This window comes from Salvelinus sp. IW2-2015, linkage group LG7 (assembly GCF_002910315.2).
Source record: "Salvelinus sp. IW2-2015 linkage group LG7, ASM291031v2, whole genome shotgun sequence".
In the NCBI taxonomy this organism is placed as follows: Eukaryota; Metazoa; Chordata; class Actinopteri; order Salmoniformes; family Salmonidae; genus Salvelinus; species Salvelinus sp. IW2-2015.
In genome coordinates this window covers 28,945,186-28,964,607 of record NC_036847.1, presented here as the reverse complement: position 1 = coordinate 28,964,607, position 19,422 = coordinate 28,945,186, and the positions used below count along the sequence as shown (strand labels likewise).

General features: G+C 41.1%; 1 protein-coding gene across 3 annotated transcripts in view; it reads right to left on the bottom strand.

The window, feature by feature from the left end:
* The window catches only part of LOC111966122 (calcium-binding and coiled-coil domain-containing protein 1), a 30,443-nt gene extending 13,963 nt beyond the window's left edge, over positions 1 to 16,480 (bottom strand). Inside the window, exons 1-6 of one of the 3 annotated variants that reach the window (XM_023990544.2) lie at positions 16,314 to 16,480; positions 12,967 to 13,132; positions 12,642 to 12,744; positions 4,821 to 5,023; positions 4,391 to 4,603; positions 123 to 271 (exon numbers count right to left, since the gene is read on the bottom strand). In XM_023990544.2, coding sequence (XP_023846312.2) covers positions 123 to 271; positions 4,391 to 4,603; positions 4,821 to 5,023; positions 12,642 to 12,744; positions 12,967 to 13,098 — 800 coding nt within the window. In that variant the 5' untranslated portion in view covers positions 13,099 to 13,132; positions 16,314 to 16,480. Of the gene's footprint in view, positions 1 to 122; positions 272 to 4,390; positions 4,604 to 4,820; positions 5,024 to 5,708; positions 6,450 to 6,532; positions 6,652 to 12,641; positions 12,745 to 12,966; positions 13,133 to 15,759; positions 16,272 to 16,313 lie in introns of those variants that run through there. The other 2 variants (XM_070444627.1, XM_070444628.1) reach the window with 2 other exon arrangements.
* Between the last annotated feature and the right edge of the window lie 2,942 nt (positions 16,481 to 19,422).

Genomic DNA, 19,422 nt, shown 5'->3' with positions numbered 1-19,422 from the left:
GTTGAGATTGAGATTGAGGGAGCTAGAGAAAGATCAAAAGTTGGGTTGAGATTGAGGGAGATAGAGAAAGATCAAAAGAAGGATTGAGATTGAGGTTGAGGGAGATAGAGAAAGTCTCTGACCTCTCCAGCTCAGTCTCTCGTTCCACAGCTTTCAGTGTTAGCGCTTTAATGTCATCCTCCAGCTCTCTGATTCGCTGTTTGCTGGCTGCTTTCTTGGCCAGTATGGAACTCTTCTCCTGAGCCAAGGCCTCCCCTGACGCCTCCACCTGCTGTAATGGGGGAGAGAGACAACGGGAGAGAGAGACAGAGGGAGAAAGAGAAAGAGGAGAAAGGGAGAGAAAGAAAGAGCCAGAAAGAAAGAGATGTATAAAATCTACAGTTACATACACTTAGGTTGGAGTCATTAAAACTCATTTTTCAACAACTCCACAAATTTCTTGTGAACAAACTATAGTTTTGGCAAGTCGGTTAGGACATCTACTATGTGCATGACACAAGTCATTTTTCCAACAATTGTTCACAGACAAATTATTTCACTTATAATTCACTGTATCTCAATTCCAGTGGGTCAGAAGTTTACATACACTAAGTTGACAGTGCCTTTAATTAACTTCTTGATGCTAGGGGTCAGATTATTATTATTTTTTAAATAACGTTCCCAAGGTAAACTGACTATTTCGCAGGTCCAGATCGTAGAATATGCATATAATTTACAGATTAGGATAGAAAACACTCCAAAGTTTCCAAAACTGTCAAAATATTGTCTGTGAGTATAACAAAACTGATTCTGCAGGCGAAAACCTGAGAAAATATAGCCCGGAAGTGATATATATATATTTTTTAATCTGTGTTTCCTGGCCAGTCTTTCTTCCATTTAAAGGGGTATCAACCAGATTCCTTTTCCAATGGCTTCCTCAGGCTGTGACCAGGCTTTAGACATAGTTTCAGGCTTTTATTTTGAAAAATGAACGAGATTTTTCAAAAGTAGTCAGGTGTCCTCTGAATAGTTCCTGCGCGCCAGAGGAGAGCTCTCCATTTTCATTTTCTCTCTTATTGAATAGGTTACGGTCCGGTTGAAATATTATCGACTATGTTTGTTAAAAACAACCTGAGGATTGATTATAAAAAACATTTGACATGTTTCTACGACCATTACGGATACTTTTGGAATTTTCGTCGAACGGAACGAGGCTGTAGTTTTCTCAACATAACGCGCAACCCAAATGGCGTTTTTTTGTTATAAAAGTAATATTTATCAAACAAAAATAACATTTGTTGTGTAACTGGGAGTCTCGTGAATGCAAACATCCGAAGATTATCAAAGGTAAGAGATACATTTTATTGCTTTTCTGACTTTCGTGACCATGCTAATTTGGGGCTAGCTGTTGTAGCATTGATTGATACACTCACAAAAGCTTGGATTTCTTTCTCTGTAAAGCACATTTTCAAAATCTGACACGATAGGTGGATTAACAACAAGCTAAGCTGTGTTTTGGTATACTTCACTTGTGATTGCATGATTATAAATATTTTTTGTAATATTTTTGGAATTTGGTGCCCTGCAATTCAGCGGTTGTTTAGGGAAATGATCCCGTAATCGGGATCTGTGCGCAGAAAGGTTAAACAGCTTGTAAATTTTCAGAAAATGATGTCATGGCTTTAGAAGCTTCTGATAGGCTAATTGACATCACTTGAGGCAATTGGAGGTGAACCTGTGGATGTATTTCAAGGCCTACCTTCAAACTCAGTGCCTCTTTGCTTGACATCATCGGAAAATGTAAAGAAATCAGCCAAGACCTCAGAAAAATAATTGTAGACCTCCACAAGTCTGGTTCATCCTTGGGAGCAATTTCCAAACACCTGAAGGTACCAGGTTCATCTGTACAAACAATAGTACGCAAGTATAAACACCATGGCACCACGCAGCTGTCATACCGCTCAGGAAGGAGACGCGTTCTGTCTCCTAGAGATGAATGTACTTTGGTGCGAAAAGTGCAAATGAATCCCAGAACAACAGCAAAGGACCTTCTGAAAATGCTGAAGGAAACAGGTACAAAAGCATCTATATCCACAGTAAAACGAGGCCTATATCGACATAACCTGAAAGGCCGCTCAGCAAGGAAGAAGCCACTGCTCCAAAACCGCCATAAAAAAACCAAGACTACGGTTAGCAACTGAACATGGGGACAAAGATCGTACTTTTTGGAGAAATGTCCTCTGGTCTGATGAAACAAAAATAGAACTGTTTGGCCATAATGACCATCGTTATGTTTGGAGGAAAAAGGGGGATGCTTGCAAGCCGAAGAACACCATCCCAACCGTGAAGTACGTGGGAGTCAGCAACATGTTGTAGGGGTTACTTTGCTGCAGGAGGGACTGGTGCACTTCACAAAATAGATGGGCATCATGAGGTAGGAAAATTATGTGGCTATATTGAAGCAACATCTCAAGACATCAGTCAGGAAGTTAAAGCTTGGTCGCAAATGGGTCTTCCAAATGGACAATGACCCCAAGCATACTTCCAAAGTTTGGCACAATGGCTTAAGGACAACAAAGTCAAAGTATTGGAGTGGACATCACAAAGCCCTGACCTTAATCCTATAGAACAATTTGTGGGTAGAACTGAAAAAGCATGTGCGAGCAAGGAGGCCTACAAACCTGACTCAGTTACACCAGCTCTGTCAGGAGGAATGGGCCAAAATGTACCCAACTTATTGTGGAAGCTTGTGGGAAGGCTTCCCGAAACGTTTGACCCAAGTAACTTCTTTATGATAGGGGGCAGCATTTTCACTTTTGGATGAATTGCGTGCCCATAGTGAACTGCCTCCTACTCTGTCCCAGATGCTAATATATGCATATTATTATTACTATTGGATATAAAACACTCTGAAGTTTCTAAAACTGTTTGAATGATGTCTGTGAGTATAACAGAACTCATATGGCAGGCACAAAACCTGAGAAAAAATCAAAACAGGAAGTGAGAATTCTGAGACTGGTCAATGTTCAACTCATCGCCGATTCAATTCCCTGTAAGATATGGATCTGTTTGCACTTCCTACGCCTTCCACTAGATGTCAACAGTCTGTAGAATGTGGAATGAAGCTTATGCTGTGTTGTGGGGCCGGATGGGAGGGAAATGAGTCAGTGGTCTGGCAGATTGCCAGTTCCTGGTCACGCGCTTTCCTCATGATACCGCCGTGCGTTCCATAACTTCTACAGACATGAAGGAATGCTCCGGTTGGAACATTATTGGATATATATGATAACAACATCCTGAAGATTGATTCTCTACTTAGTTTGACCAGTTTATTCGACCTGTTATATAACTTTTTGAAGTTTTCGTCAGAGTTCGCCTGCATTTGCGCGAGCGTTGGACATGTCACTAAACATGCTAGCCAAAAGGTAGCTACTTAGACATGAGTAATGGACATTATCGAACAAAACAACGATTTATGTGGAACTAGGATTCCTGGGAGTGCATTCTGATTGAAGATGATCAAAGGTAAGGAATATTTGATGTCATTTCGTATTTCTGTTGACTCCAACATGGGCGGAGAAATGTTGTTATGTTTGAGCGCCGTCTCAGATTATTGCATGGTGTGCTTTTTACGTAAAGTTTTTTTTAAATCTGACACAGCGGTTGCATTAAGAACAAGTGTATCTTTAATTATATGTAAAACATGTATCTTTCATCAAAGTTTATGATGAGTATTTCTGTTATTTGACGTGGCTCTCTGCAATTTCTCCGGATATTTTGGAGGCATTTCTGAACATGGCGCCAATGTAAACCGAGATTTGTGGATATAAATATGCACATTATCGAACAAAACATAAATGTATTGTGTAACATGATGTCCTATGAGGGACGCTACCGTCCCACATATCCCAGAGAAGTTAAACAATTTAAAGGCAATGCTACCAAATACTAATTGAGTGTATGTAAACTTCTGACCCACTGGGAATGTGATGAACGAAATAAAAGCTGAAATAAATCATTATCTCTACTATTATTCTGACATTTCACATTCTTAAAATAAAGTGGTGATCCTAACTGACCTAAGACAGGGATTTTTACTAGGATTAAATGTCAGGAATTGTGAAAAACTGAGTTTAAATGTATTTGGCTTAGGTGTATGTAAACTTCAGACTTCACCTGTATATATTCTATAAAGTATGGTATCCTGAGCCTCCTTGTAGATGGAAAAGCACATTCGACTTGTAAATGAACTCCTGCTGCTTTGGCATTTAACATAACAAGATCATTTACATCTGGGGTTGTGATCTTGTCTATCTACGTCCAATCACATTTTACACAGACACTGGGGCTACTTGGACATAATCAACAACCTTGGCATGGACATTAACCCTGTCTTGTAATGTTACATTACCTCCTGCCTCCTCTCCATCTCTTCCATCCTGTCTCTGCTCTCTCGCAGCTCTTCCTTTAGCTCAGAGATGTTCCTCTCCAGCTGCTCACTTCCTCTGTCCCAAGCCTCTCTCGCCTTCCCGTACTTCTCCTTCTCTCTCTGCTTCATCCTTTCTGCCCCCTCCCGCGCATGGATCAATTCGGCCCGCTCACGCAGACACTCTTGCAGGCGACTCTGATCGAGAGAAAGAGAGAAAATGAGTCCCCCTAAAACATGATCTCCATCTCCATCTTCCATCTCTTTGGAACAGTGTATTGATTACCACCTCTGTTCATACATTTCATCCACTTTCATTCATATCCAATTTCATTCACTCTCTCTATAAGTGAAAGATGGAAATATGTACTTTGATCCCCCTCCTCCTTAACTACCCCCCCTCCTCTCTGCTCACCTGCAGTAGCTCAGCCCTGGGTACAACCAGCAGCATGTCAGTCCCTCCCTCCTCTCCGTGGGCTCCTTCCTCCAGGGTGACCAGGTCTTCCAGAGGCTTGGGGGCACTGAAGGTAAACTGGGGGCTGGCAGAGCACACCTCCCCCTTCCCATCCACATACACAAACTGGTACTGTTGGGAACTGGGCTTGGGCAGGTAGGAGGCTGCACGAGGGAGGGAGGGGTAAAGGGAAATGGTCAATGGATTATTTAACTAGATGTCTACATGCTTATCCTCTTAAATGTAATGGCAAAATGTAGATTTACGCTTAAATAGACATACCCAAAAGTAATTATGTGTAATTACATGATTCTGACATGCCAAAACTTGGTATATTTGGAAAGAAGACATCTGGGAGATTATAAGGAAATGATCAAAAGATAGATTGGAGTTACGTAGTTCAGAATACACACGATTAAGCACACACAAAATAACCGTTTTTTTGTTGTTGTTTTTTTAAGTATTCTTTCATTGACAAGCTATGAGTGAATTATTGATGTCCAGAGCTGGAAACACATCAGATGGCTTCCACAACATGTGAACAATATCAGGGAACAAAATGGGCTTGATAGACCTAACAACTAGAAATGGGCAGATGTTTTAGTAAGTGGTGTCAGGTGTGGACACGGGATGTTTCCAAGTGCAATCCCTAAATGCTATTTGTTCAGTATAAAAACATAATTTCTACTATATCAACTTCACCCAAACATTGTGGTGGTGTTATGGGGTATCCAGGGTACATTCAAGTGTTTTTTCAACCTCTCCAAACTGTCAGAATGTGGTAATTGCACACTGGATGTGCCTAAAAGTTATTGTTCACTATAAAAACTACATTTCTACAACACCAACCTCTCTCGAACATTGTGGTGGTATCTGGGGACAAACAGGGGATATCCAAGTGTTTTCATCATATTTCTCATGTGCAAAGATATAGTCACTCTGTGGACATTCAATGTTTTCATTAAGTCATACATCATCAGATAACATTGGCAATAGGCTGGATTTGTTCCTACCAACCTAAAGGTTTCATTTCATACCTCCCCATGTATCTATAGCTCAAACACAGACCAAATGGAAGCTTACCTTGTAAGATGTTTGGTGAAAACGTTGTGTTAAATAAACATTTTGACTCTCGGGGTTGGTGATCAATAACAGTAGGTCACTGGCAGACAAATAAGACATCCTCATGATCTGTGGAGTCCCGGCTTTCGGTGTGTATCAACGTATTCCTTGTTTATTTTGTTTATRCTTCACAAAGCAAACCAGAATGAAATTAGGTCATCTGCTCGGCCTGTCCTTATACATTAGTATGCCCATGGATTATAGCCAACATCCGCACTGAGCTAAAGGCTAGAGCTGCAACTTTCAAGGAGCGGGACTCTAACCCGGAAGCTTATAAGAAATCCCGCTATGCCCTCCGACGAACCATCAAACAGGCAAAGCATCAATACAGGACTAAGATTGAATCGTACTACACCGGCTCTGACACTCGTCGGATGAGGCAGGGCTTGCAAACCATTACAGATTACAAAGGGAAGCTACTGTGAGGACACTTGTCACAACATAAAGTCTGTAACTACTGTGAGGACACTTGTCACAGTATAAGTCCTGTAAACTACTGTGAGGACCGCTTGTCAACAGTATAAAGTCTGTAAACTACTGTGAGGAACAACTTGTCAACAGTATAAAGTCTGTAACTACTGTGAGGACACTTGTCACAGTATAAAGTCTGTAACTACTGTGAGGACAAACTTGTCACAGTATAAAGTCTGTAACTACTGTGAGGACACTTGTCACAGTACTAAACAGTTCTGTAAACTAACTGTGAGGACACTTGTCCACAGTATAAAAGTCTGTAAACTACTGTGAGGACACTTGTCACAGCATAAAGTTTGTAAACTACTGTGAGGAACACTTGTCACACAAGTAAAGTTTGTAACTACTGTGAGGACACTTGTCACAGTAATAAAGTTGTAAACTATGTGAGGACACTTGTCACAGTATACAAGTTTGTAAACTACTGTGAGGACACTTGTCACAGTATAAGTTCTGTAACTACTGTGAGGAACTTGTCCAGGCATAAAGTTTGTAAACTACTGTGGAGGAACTTGTCACAGTATAAAGTCTGTAAACTACTGTGAGGACACTTGTCACAGTATAAAGTCTGTAAACTACTGTGAGGACACTTGTCACAGCGATAAGTTGTAAACTACTGTGAGGACACTTGTCAACAGATAAAGTTGTAACTACTGGGAGGACACTTGTCCACAGTATAGAAGTCGCTGTAATACTACTGTGTAGGACACTTGTCACAGTATAAAGTTTGTAAACTACTGTGAGGACACTTGTCACAGTATAAAAGTCTGTAAACTAACTGTGAGGACACTTGTCACAGTAATAAAGTTGTAACTACTGTAGCTTGTCACATAAAGTCTGTACTACTGTGAGACACTTGTCACAGCATAAAGTTTGTAAAACTACTGTGAGGACACTTGTCACAGTAAGAAGTCTGTAAACTAACTGTGAGGACACTGTCACACAGTATAAAGTCTGTAAACTACTGTGAGGACACTTGTCACAGCAATAAAGTTTGTAAACTACTGTGAGGACATTGTCACGTTATAAAGTCTGTAAACTACTGTGAGGACACTTGTCACAGATAAAGTTGTAAACTACTGTGAGGACACTTGTCACAGTAATAAAGTCTGTAAACTACTGTGAGGACACACTTGTCACAGTAATAAAGTCTTGTAACTACTGTGAGGACACTTGTCACAGTATAAAGTTTGTAAACTACTGTGAGGACACTTGTCAAACATAAAGTCTGTAACTACTGTGAGGACACTTGTCAACACATAAAGTTTGTAAACTACTGGAGGACACTTGTCACAGTATAAAGTCTGTAAACTACTGTGAGGACACTTGGTCACAGTGAAAGGCTTTGTAAACTACTGTGAGGACACTTGTCACAGTATAAAGTCTGTAAAACTACTGTGAGGACACTTGTCACGCATAAAGTCTGTAAACTATGAGGACACTTGTCACAAGATAAAGTTGTAAACTACTGTGGGACACCTTGTCACAGTACATAAAGTCTGTAAACTACTGTGAGGACACTTGTCACAGTATAAAGTCTGTAAACTACTGGTGAGGACCACTTGTCACAGCAAAAAGTTGTAAACTACTGTGAGGACACTTGTTTACAGTATAAAAGTCTGTAACTACAGTGAGGACACTTGTTCACAATAAAGTCTGTAAACTCTGTGAGGACACTGTCACAGATAAAGTTGTAAACTACTGTTGAGGACACTTGTCACACATATAAGTCTGTAACTACTGTGAGGACACTTGTCACAGTATAAAGTCTGTAAACTACTGTGAGGACACTTGTCACAGCATATAAGTTTTAAATACTGTGAGGACACTTGTCACAGTATATAAGTGCTGTAAACTACTGTGAGGACACTTGTCACAGTATAAAGTCTGTAGAACTACTGTGAGGACACTTGTCACAGTATAAAAGTCTTGTAAACTACTGTGAAGGACACTTGTCAACAGTATAAAGTCTGTAAACTACTGTGAGGAACTTGTCACGTATAGAAGGTCTGTAAACTACTTGTGGGACACTTGTCACAGTATATAAGTCTGTAAACTACTGTGAGGACACTTGTCAACAGTATGAAGTCTGTAACTACTGTGAGGACACTTGTCACAGTATGAAGTCTGTACTACTGTGAGGACACTTGTCACAGTGATGAAGTCTGTAACTAACTGTGAGGACACTTGTCACAGTATGAGTCTGTAACTACTGTGAGACACCTTGTCAACAGTATGAAGTCTGTAATACTGTGAGGACACTTGTCACAGGATAAAGTCTGTAACTACTGTGAGGACACTTGTCACAAGTATAAAGTCTGTAAACTACTGTGAGGACACTTGTCACAGTATAAAGTCTGTAACAACTGTGGAGGACACTTGTCACAGTATAAAAGTCTGTAAAACTACTGTGAGGACACTTGTCACAGTATAAAAGTCTGTAACTACTGGTGAGGACACTTGTCACAGATATAAAGTCTGTAAACTACTGAGTGAGGACACTTGTCACAGTAAAAGTCGTAACTACTGTGAGGACACTTGTCCACATATAAAGTTGTAACTACCTGTGAGGACACTTGTCACAGTATAAGTCTGTAAACCTACTGTGAGGACACTTGTCAAGTAATAAAGTTGTAAACTACTGTGAGGACACTTCACAGTATAAAAGTTTGTAAACTACTGTGAGGACACTTGTCACAGCATAAAGTTTGTAAACTACTGTGAGGACACTTGATCACAGTATAAAGTCTGTAACTACCTGTGAGGCAACTTGTCACAACAGTAATAAAGTCTTGTAAACTATGTGAGGACACTTGTCACAGCATAAAGTTTAAAACTACTGTGAGGACACTTGTCACAGCTCAAAGTTTGTAAACACTGTGAGACACTGTCACAGTATAAAGTCTGTAGAACTACTGTGAGGACACTTGTCACAGTATAAAGTTTTTAAACTACTGTGAGGACACTTGTCACAGTATAAAGTCTGTAAAACTACTGTGAGGACACTTGTCACAGCATAAAGTTTGTAAACTACTGTGAGGACACTTGTCACAGAATAAGTCTGTAAACTACTGTGAGGAACACTTGTCCACAGTAAAAGTTCTGTAAACTACTGTGAGGACACTTGTCACAGATAAAGTTTGTAAACTACTGTGAGGAACTTGTCACCAGTATATAAGTTCCTGTAAACTAACTGCGTGAGGACACTGTCACAGTATAAAGTCTGTAAACTACTGTGAGGACACTTGTCACAGTATAAAGCTTTGTAAACTACTGTGAGGTAAACTGTCACAGTAATAAATAAAGTGTAAACTACTGTGAGGACACTTGTCACAGTAATAAGTCTGTAAACTACTGTGAGGACACTTGTCACAGTATAAAGTTGGTAAACTACTGTGAGGACACTTGTCACAGCATAAAAGTTTGTAAACTAATCTGTGAGGACACTTGTCACAGCTATAAGTTGTAAACTACTGTGAGGACACTGTCACGGCATAAAGTGTGGTAACTAACTGTGAGGACACTTGTCCACGTATAAAGTCTGTAAACTACTGTGAGGACACTTGTCACACGCATAAAGTTTGTAAACTAACTGTGAGACAACTTGTCACAGTATAAAGTCTGTAAACTACTGTAGGACACTTGTCACAGTATAAAGTCTTGTAACTTGTGAGGACACTTGTACACAGTATAAAGTTTGTAACTACTGTGAGGACACTGTCACAACAAAAGTCTGTAAACTACTGTGAGGACACTTGTCACAGACATAAAGTTTGTAAACTACTGTGAGGACACTTGTCACAGTATAAAGTCTGTAACTACTGTGAGGACACTTTGTCACAGTATAAAGTCTGTAAACTACTGTGAGGACACTTGTCACAGTAATAAAGTCTGTAAACTACTGTGAGGGACACTTGCACAGATAAAGTCTGTAAACTACTGTGAGGACACTTGTCACAGCATAAAGTTCTGTAAACTACTTACTGTGAGGACACTTGTCACAGTATAAAGTCTGTAAACTACTTGTGAGGACACTTGTCACAGTTATAAAGTCTGTAAACTACTGGTGAGGACACTTGTCCAAGCATAAAGGTTTGTTAACTCTGTGAGGACACTTGTCACAGTATAAAGTCTGTACTACTGTGAAACACAGACAATAAAGTCTGTAAACTACTGTGAGGACACTTGTCACAGCATAAAGTTTGTAAACTACTGTGAGGACACTTGTCACAACTAAAAGTCCTGTTAACTAACTGTGAGGACACTGTCACAGTATAAAGTCTGTAAACTACTGTGAGGACACTTGTCACAGGCATAAAGTTTGTAACTACTGTGAGGACACTTTGTCACAGTAATAAAGTCTGTAACTACTGTGAGGACACTTGTCAACAGTATAAAGTCTGTAATATCTATACTGTGAGGACACTTGTCACAGTATAAAGTCGTAAACTACTGTGAGGACATGTGTCCAAGTATGAGTCTGTAAAATACTGTGAGGGACACTTGTCACAGTATTGAAGTTCTGTAAACTACTGTGAGGACACTTGTCACAGTATGAAGTCTGTAACTAACTGTGAGACACTTGTCACAGTATGAAGTCTGTAACTACTGTGAGGACACTTGTCACAGTATAAAGTCTGTAAACTACTGTGAGGATCACTTGTCACAGTATAAGTCTGTAACTACTGTGAGGACACTTGTCACAGTATAAAGTCTGTAATAACTGTGAGGACAACTTGTCACAGTATAAAGTTGTAACTACTGTGAGGACACTTGTCACAGTATAAAAGTTGTAAACTACTGTGAGCCATTTCACAGTATAAAGTCTGTAAACTTACTGTGAGGACACTTGTCACAGTAGTAAAGTCTGTAACTACTGTGAGGCACTTGTCACAAGTTATAAGTCTGTAACTACTGTGAGGACACTTGTCACAGTATAAAGTCCTGTAAACTACTGTGAGGGACACTTGTCACAGTATAAAGTCTGTAAACTACTGTGAGACACTTGTCACAGTATAGTTCTGTAAACTACTGTGAGGACACTTGCACAGTAACGAAAGTCCTGTAACTACTGTGAGGACACTTGTCACAGTATAAAAGTTTGTAAACTACTGTGAGGACACTTGTCACAGACATAAAGTTTGTAAACTACTGTGAGGACACTTGTCACACATAAAGTCTGTAAACTACTGTGAGGACACTTGTCACAGCATAAAGTTCTGTAACTACTGTGAGGACACTACTGTCACCAGTATAAAGTTTGTAAACTACTGTGAGGACACTTTCCACTGTAATTTCACCCCTGACCTGCTGTAATGTAATGTATGGTTGGTTATTCAGTCTGGTCTGTCTTTTGTACCATTGTCCTCTCTCATCCTCATTATTCCAAGCTCCTACTTCTTAAAGGAATGATTCAGAGCCGCGACACTGAACTTATTTAAATCAAACAGGGAAAGGAAAGAAAGTGAAAGTGACAGTGAAGAGAGGAAGAGAGAGAGAGAGAGAGAAGAGAGAGGAAAGACGAGAGCAAGAAAGAGAGAGAAGAAGAGAAAGAGAAGGGAAAGGAGAAGAGAGAGAGAGAGAAGGTGAGAAGAGAGAAGAGAGAGAGACGAAGGAGAGAGAGGGAGAGAGGAGAGAGAGGGACGAGATGAGATGAGAGGAGAGTGAGAGAAGAGGAGAGAGAGAGAGAGACGAGAGAGAGAGAGAGAGAGACCGAGAGAGAGAGAGAGAGAGAGAGAGAGAGAGAGAGAGAAGAGAGAAGAAGAGAGACAGAGAGAGACGAGAGAACGAGAGAAGGAGAAAGAGAGAGAGGGAAACAATCTGATCATCTCCTTTCTATAACACAATGTAACTTATTGAGTCCTTTCTCTGCTTTAAATATCATTCAGGAGCCTACAGTACCATCCAACAGGCTAATTCCATTTACTGAAAGATCAATTCAAAGTTAGAGCTTTTCCTTACAGACCTTGGCAGAGTATGAATGYTGTGAAATACAGATCTATACCAACACACTGTTGAACGCTCTCACACTTTTATTAAGTGTGGATATCTATCTTTATTTCATTACTTTATACCCTAAACATGTAAATTACTGGATTTATGTATGCTATAGTCTCTGAACAGAGTATAAATGTTGACCAGGCACACTGTCAGAAATAGAGGAAGGGTTTGAAAAGAGAGCAGTACCCTGGAAATGGACACAGCAGTTGACATCTGTGCCCTCCTGGTAGCCTGCCGGGGCCAGGGCCCAGACAAAGGTGTGGTAGTCCTTCACTGACAACCATCCCACCTGAGGGAGTCAGCGGAGAGAGAAGAGAGAGAGATCAACATTGAGAGACCGACAAGGGGACAGGGACATAGACAGGGAGGCACACACGTAAACACACAACAATTCTGGTTGTTAATACATCAAGAATTGTTTTGCATTCCACTTTATTTACACTCAACAGAGTCTGCCACTCCTCACACTCAGTTTGTAGTTATCAGGTTAACTTGATCAGGTTAACTTTACCTTGAAGAGTCCGACCCAGTCATGGCTGGCCCAGGTATGTTGTGAGCTGATACTGTAGTGGCACTCCACGCGGCTCTGAGGGAAGTAGCTACTACCCACGTTCCTAAACTCCACCCTCCAAGCCTTCTCCATGGCAACACAGTAACACAGGTAGACTGGCGAACACCTGTGGGAATACATGGTAAAGGGAGGAAAAATACAGTCAGGCATCCCTTTTATTTCACAATACGTATAACCACAAATAAATTAGTCAAACACTTTTACATACTTGCGCTGCACTTGATTGAAATGTTTGATAAGACAGAACCAATAGAGTAGTCAAAAAAATGCAAACTTCAAGCTAAATTAAGCACACCTAAAATAATTTATAATATTTGACATACAGTATATATTTGTCTGGAACTCAAGGACCTGTTCAGAGGAGCACATTGAGAAGTAGGTAAGAGGTGACTGCTGTGAAACAAATGGCTGAGAGAAAGAGAGGTGTACTCTGGGAGTGTTTGTTCAATGTAAGTGGATCTCTTCAAAGAGCATATGGAGGTCATGTAGAGGCATGGGGGAAAGACACAACCTACACCCTGACACCCCAGACCCTGACACCCCCTACACCCTGACACCCCCTACACCCTGACACCCCAGACCCTGACCACCCCCTACACCCCTGACACCCCCTTACACCCTGACACCCCCACGACACCTGGACACCCCCTACACCCTGCACACCCCCTACACCCTTACACCCCAGACCCTGACACACCCTACACCCTGACCACCCAGACCAGACCCTGACACCCCCTACACCCTGACCACCCCAGACCCAGGACCCCAGACCCTGACACCCCCTACAACCCTGACAGACAGCACCCTGACACCCCCAACCCTGACACCGCCAACCCTGACACCCCCTACAACCCTGACCACCCCCTACACCCTGACACCCCTACACCCTGACCACCCCAGACCCTGACACCCCTAACCCTGACACCCACCACACCCTACACCCCAGACCTGGACACCCCTACACCCTGACAGACCCAGCACCCTGACACCCCAGACCCTGACCACCCCCTACACCCTGACAGACCCAGCACCCTGACACCCCAGACCCAGACCCTGACACCCCCTACCACCCTGACAAAACCCAGCACCCTGACACCCCAGACCCTGACACCCCCTACACCCTGACAAACACCAAGCACCCTGACACCCCACGACCCTGACCAACCCCCTACACCCTGACAAACCCAGCACCCTGACACCCCAGACCCTGACACCCCCTACACCATGACAGACCCAGCACCCTGAACCCCCAAGCTGCCTGACACCCCCAGCCCCCTGACACCCCTTCCCCTGACACCCTCAGCCCTGACACCCCCAGACCCCTGGGCTACTAACACCTCGATGACAGTGAGGCCCATAACTACCATGATTCATTACCTCTACTACATGACAACACACACACAAAGACACTCTGCCAAATGCCAACAACACTGTCACAGACTATTTATTTCAGCCATTGCCCAATGTCTTATTGTTATTGTTCACCACTCTAGTTATGTGTCGACATGCATATAGGCCTACAGATGACTTCATGCTTAAAAAGTCAACAGCTACGTGGGACTTCAATTGCACTCTAAGCATGCTGACTGCAAAGCTGAACGCTCAACCACCCTAATCATTTCACACAGTTAGGCATAATCTAGTATTGAGGCCGAGACACAGTAGCCAACAGGAGAGGTGCGATACCGTTCACTATTGTACTGGCATAAATCAAATCCAATGTTATTTGTCACATGCGCCGAATACAACAGGTGTAGACCTTACAGTAAAATGCTTACTTACAAGCCCCTAACCAACAATGCAGTTTAAAAAAAAAAAAGTGTTAAGAAAGTATTTACTAAAATAAAATGAAGTAAAAAATATAGAAAATATAAATACATTTAAGATTAAAAAAATAGACAATAAAATAAACAGTAACAAGGCTATATACAGGGGTACCGGTACTGAGTCAATGTGCAGGGCACAGGTTAGTCGAGGTAATTGAGGTAATATGTACATGTAGGTAGAGGTAAAGGTGACTATCTTTGGGATTACATGACTAATGTCTAAATCCCAGTAATACAATGTAACCTCAAATGAACAAAGTAAACAGGGGCATTGTGATAGAGAATGGTATGGAGCAGTAGGTCATTTCTAACTTGTATTTGACTAACATATTCTCCATATTACAAAGATTACAAAAGGTAAATAGTGAGTCTTGAGAATAATGTTTATATACTGTTTAACCCACTTCATATGTATAAACAGTATTCTAGTCAAGGCTCATCCTATATAACTACTGCTGTACACACCTTTTCTATTCATATACTGTTCATACTGTCTAAACACACCATCATATACATATGTATTTATATTCCTGACTCTGACATTGCTCGTTCTAATATTTCTATATTTCTTAAATAATGTATTTTTATTTTTGGATTTGTGTGTATTGTTTTGTATTGTTAGGTATTGCTGCACTGTTGGAGCTAAACATTTCGCTACACCTGCAACATCCGCAAAATATGTGTACAAAACGAATAACATTTGATTTGAATGTGTATTAGGTAATACCACGTTTATAGGACATGTATAACCCATTAAGAAGCACAACAAAAACAACCTGCATTATTCCACCTAACAAGAGCATTTGTGTTATGTTTATTTTGTTAGAAATTAACAAAAGTCCACAAATAATACAATCTGTGATTAAAAAACGACTTATTTTACTATATAAGATAAAACAAAAAATACCTCTAAACTGTGTGAGTGTTCAAATAACACCGCAGGAGATGAGTGTTCAAGACAAGGCCCAGTAGCCTAGCAGCAGTAGCCTAGCAGCAGTAGCCTCCAGTGTGCGCACTAGACCAGTGGTTCCCAAATAGGGGTACTAGGATTCCTGGGGGTACTTGGCCTAACCACAGCGGGTACTTGAGAAGACTCGTGAGATCATTGGCCTACTGGTAAAAATGCACATGAGGGACATGAGGGGGTACTTCAGGGCTACTGCGGGTAAAGCAAAATTCAGCTGGTGCTACAGTAAACGAAAAAGGTTGAGAGCCATTGCACTAGACTAGTTAGTACAAAATAAACTCTCTCTTTATGCGCAAAAGCAATAATAATCAGGACCATCGGGCCCGTTAACCGATCTCACCGTAATCTGAAATAGAAAAGAAAACTTGTGCACCAACAACAAATACTTGTGCGTTAGCATCACTAAACAGGACAATAAGCTAGTTTTCCTTTGTCTGCAGAGGGAGAACTCTACGCAGATACAGATCGACAGAGTTTCTTCTACTGTGACGTACCTTATTCTGGCCTTTTTGCTCTCCAATTGAGTCGTCACTATTAGATTAAAGTGAGGCAAAGTGTCAGAAAACGGTGTCAGAAAACAACGATTCTAAAGATGCATAACGGCGTCTCTTTGGCTCAACTGTTCCACTAACCTAGAACAGTAACATAAACACATGCATCACAGAGTGGTGGTGTGTTTGCTGTATTATGGGAACTGCTGTTCTTTATGACTGACTGAAGCACAAATCTGAAGCTAGAGATGATAGAATAAAACTACAACCCCCAAACACAGATGAGACGCTTGAAAGTGCATAACGTTCTACTGTAATGTGATGCTTGTAGCGTCCATGGCTGGTGATTCATTATGTTTTATTCGCCGATTGCAATACACGGTCACTCTCATTGGTCATACCACATGGCCTTATAATAAACGGTCCTACTCCAGCAGCAAGTCATTGATGTGCAGAGAAAAACAACTCATCGGGTTTAATATGAATTGCGAAATAATGGATGAAGGGTAGATTTTGATGAGAGCAACCATATCCACTGCATTTGCAACAACAAAATGTGTTATTGCTATAATTGCATACTGTCCATCATAGCTGCCTGCTCCCAATATGGTCTTATTTAGTCCTGTAAAATGATAGGCTATGAATTACTTGCCCATCTCCAGGAAAAGCAGAGGTCTTAATTTACTCCGGAATGACACTTGAGCACGGCAGCATTGACAGGTGAAGAGACATGACAGGAGAGATGTTGGCGAGGTAATATTGCAACGTGACCCCAATAAACTACCTTCCAGTGAATGCGTTAACATTGGCTGAAATAGTACTCACACAACTATTTCATGTTTCTAAATGATTTCTTTATTCAGACGAAGGGTACTGCTATGGGATCCCCCATGGCTCCTAACTATGCTCATTTGTATGTGGGTTACATGGARAAACAGTCYATTTTCAATCCTCTCAAMAATGTTTTCTTGCCTAACATCATTRTTTGGAAACGGTATATTGATGATATTTTTGTTCTATRGAGGGGTGATGCAAAACAGCTCCAGGCATTCCATACTTTTCTTAACTCCTGTTCTGAGCATCTGAGATTTACTATGCAATCTGATACACGTCAAATCAGTTTTCTTGATCTTCTGATCTTGTGTGAAAATAATGTTCTATACACTGATCTTTACAGGAAACCTACTGATCGTAACAGTTTGTTGAGGGCTGACAGTTGTCACCCACTTCCCTTGAAAAATAGTTTGCCCTACAGCCAATTCTGTCGAATCAAAAGAATTTGCAAAAAACAATCAGATTTCGACAGAAATATGGCTGAGACGCAAAGAAAGTTCAAGGAGAGGGGGTACAAAAATGATCAGATTAATATTGCCATTGAGAAAATTCAAAACAAAATGAGACATGACCTTTTTCAAGGGCAGTCTCGCAAAAAGACGCATTCTTGCATTCTAACTACCCGCTATTCAAAGCGCTCTGAACAAATTAAGGGAATCGTTCACAAACATTGGCACATTCTAAAATCCGATGATAGTCTCGGTAATGTGTTTTCGGACCTTCCCTTGGTCATAATTTCGCGGGGCAGAAATCTCAGAGACCAATTGGTACCCTCTGATTTAGCACCCCAATATATTCCTGAACAACGTCTATTTGCGCCCCTACTGGATGGAAATTACAAGTGTAATGGCTGTGCTCAATGCAATGGCACTTATAAATGCAGATCCTTCAAACACCCACAAACAGGGAAATCGATCCCAATCAAAGGTGTTATTACGTGCTCCACTAAGGCAGTTATTTATCTTATAACTTGTCCTTGTGGTAAACATTATGTGGGTAAAACAAAGTGTGAATTAAAAGTACGTATCTCAGAGCATCGTAGCACCATTAGGTGCCAAAACTTAACCTACCCAGTTGCGGCCCACTTTTTGAAGGCAGGCCACTCAATTTCGTCTCTGCGTTATATTGGCATCGAACATGTCACCCTCCCTAGGAGAGGGGGTGACCTTGATAATTTATTGTTAAAACGAGAGGCTGCTTGGATCTTTAACTTAAAGACCCTTGCTCCCTTCGGTCTCAACGTGGACTTTGATCTGAAGCCATTCTTGTGATTGTTGTAATTGTTGTGACTTTGCCATTGTGGTTGTTTGTAGGCTTGTGTGGTCTTAAGTGAGTCTATGATCGTATGCTATCCATTTGTATTTATTGTATGCTGCTCTTTCTATGCCATTTTAATATTTGAGAAATTAACCAATGATATTAGGCCACTCTTGGCCATGATTACAGACACCTGTGTGTCTTGACACTATATATAAACGAGTCATCCCGCAGTGTCTGTGATTGTACCCTGATGAAGACAGCTTGCCTGTCGAAACGTTGGTAAATTAAATATTTTTGCATCTGAGCTCCTAGAGTGTGCGGCTCTGCTTTATTTTCAGGCGAGGTAATATTACCTGACAACACTCCATGTGGGAAAAGGTGCTAGACTAATAAGTATCTGCCTCCCTCACTCTCTAGCCCTGGTGTGCAGTGTGTTGACAGCATATCATGCTTATCCAGGGGCACAACTTTGGTTTTAGAAGTGGGGGGACATACTGTAAATAGGAATAAGAGTGACCAGTAGCAGGATAAATGGATACAAATGGTAATGGGAAATCAATAATCAATGAGCAGCAGTATAATGGTAGTAATACATCTAATCAATAATCATTATAGCATCAATGTAGATGTGAGGTGGTTTGTACGTGTGGGTGTAAATGTGGACCCAGAGTAGCCAAGGGAGATGTATTAGGCAGACTTGTTGTCCCTGACATCACACTGCTTGCTTAGCGAGGACCACTTCCACCTGATTCAGCTCCAACCGAGGTTCTACATTTTTGTGATGTTTAAAAAAATATATAACCAGGTAGTGAGTGCATAGAGAACAGAATTTGCCTCAATCACATGAAGGACAAAACACTCACTGTACAGAAAATGATTAGACTATATATGTACTGTACATCAGTTCATATTAGTTACTGGGTAAGCAATGTGAAAAGGATTAGACTACATGTACATGAGATCACATAAGTTACTGGGTAAACACTATGCCAAGCAATCATAAGTTACTGGGTAAACA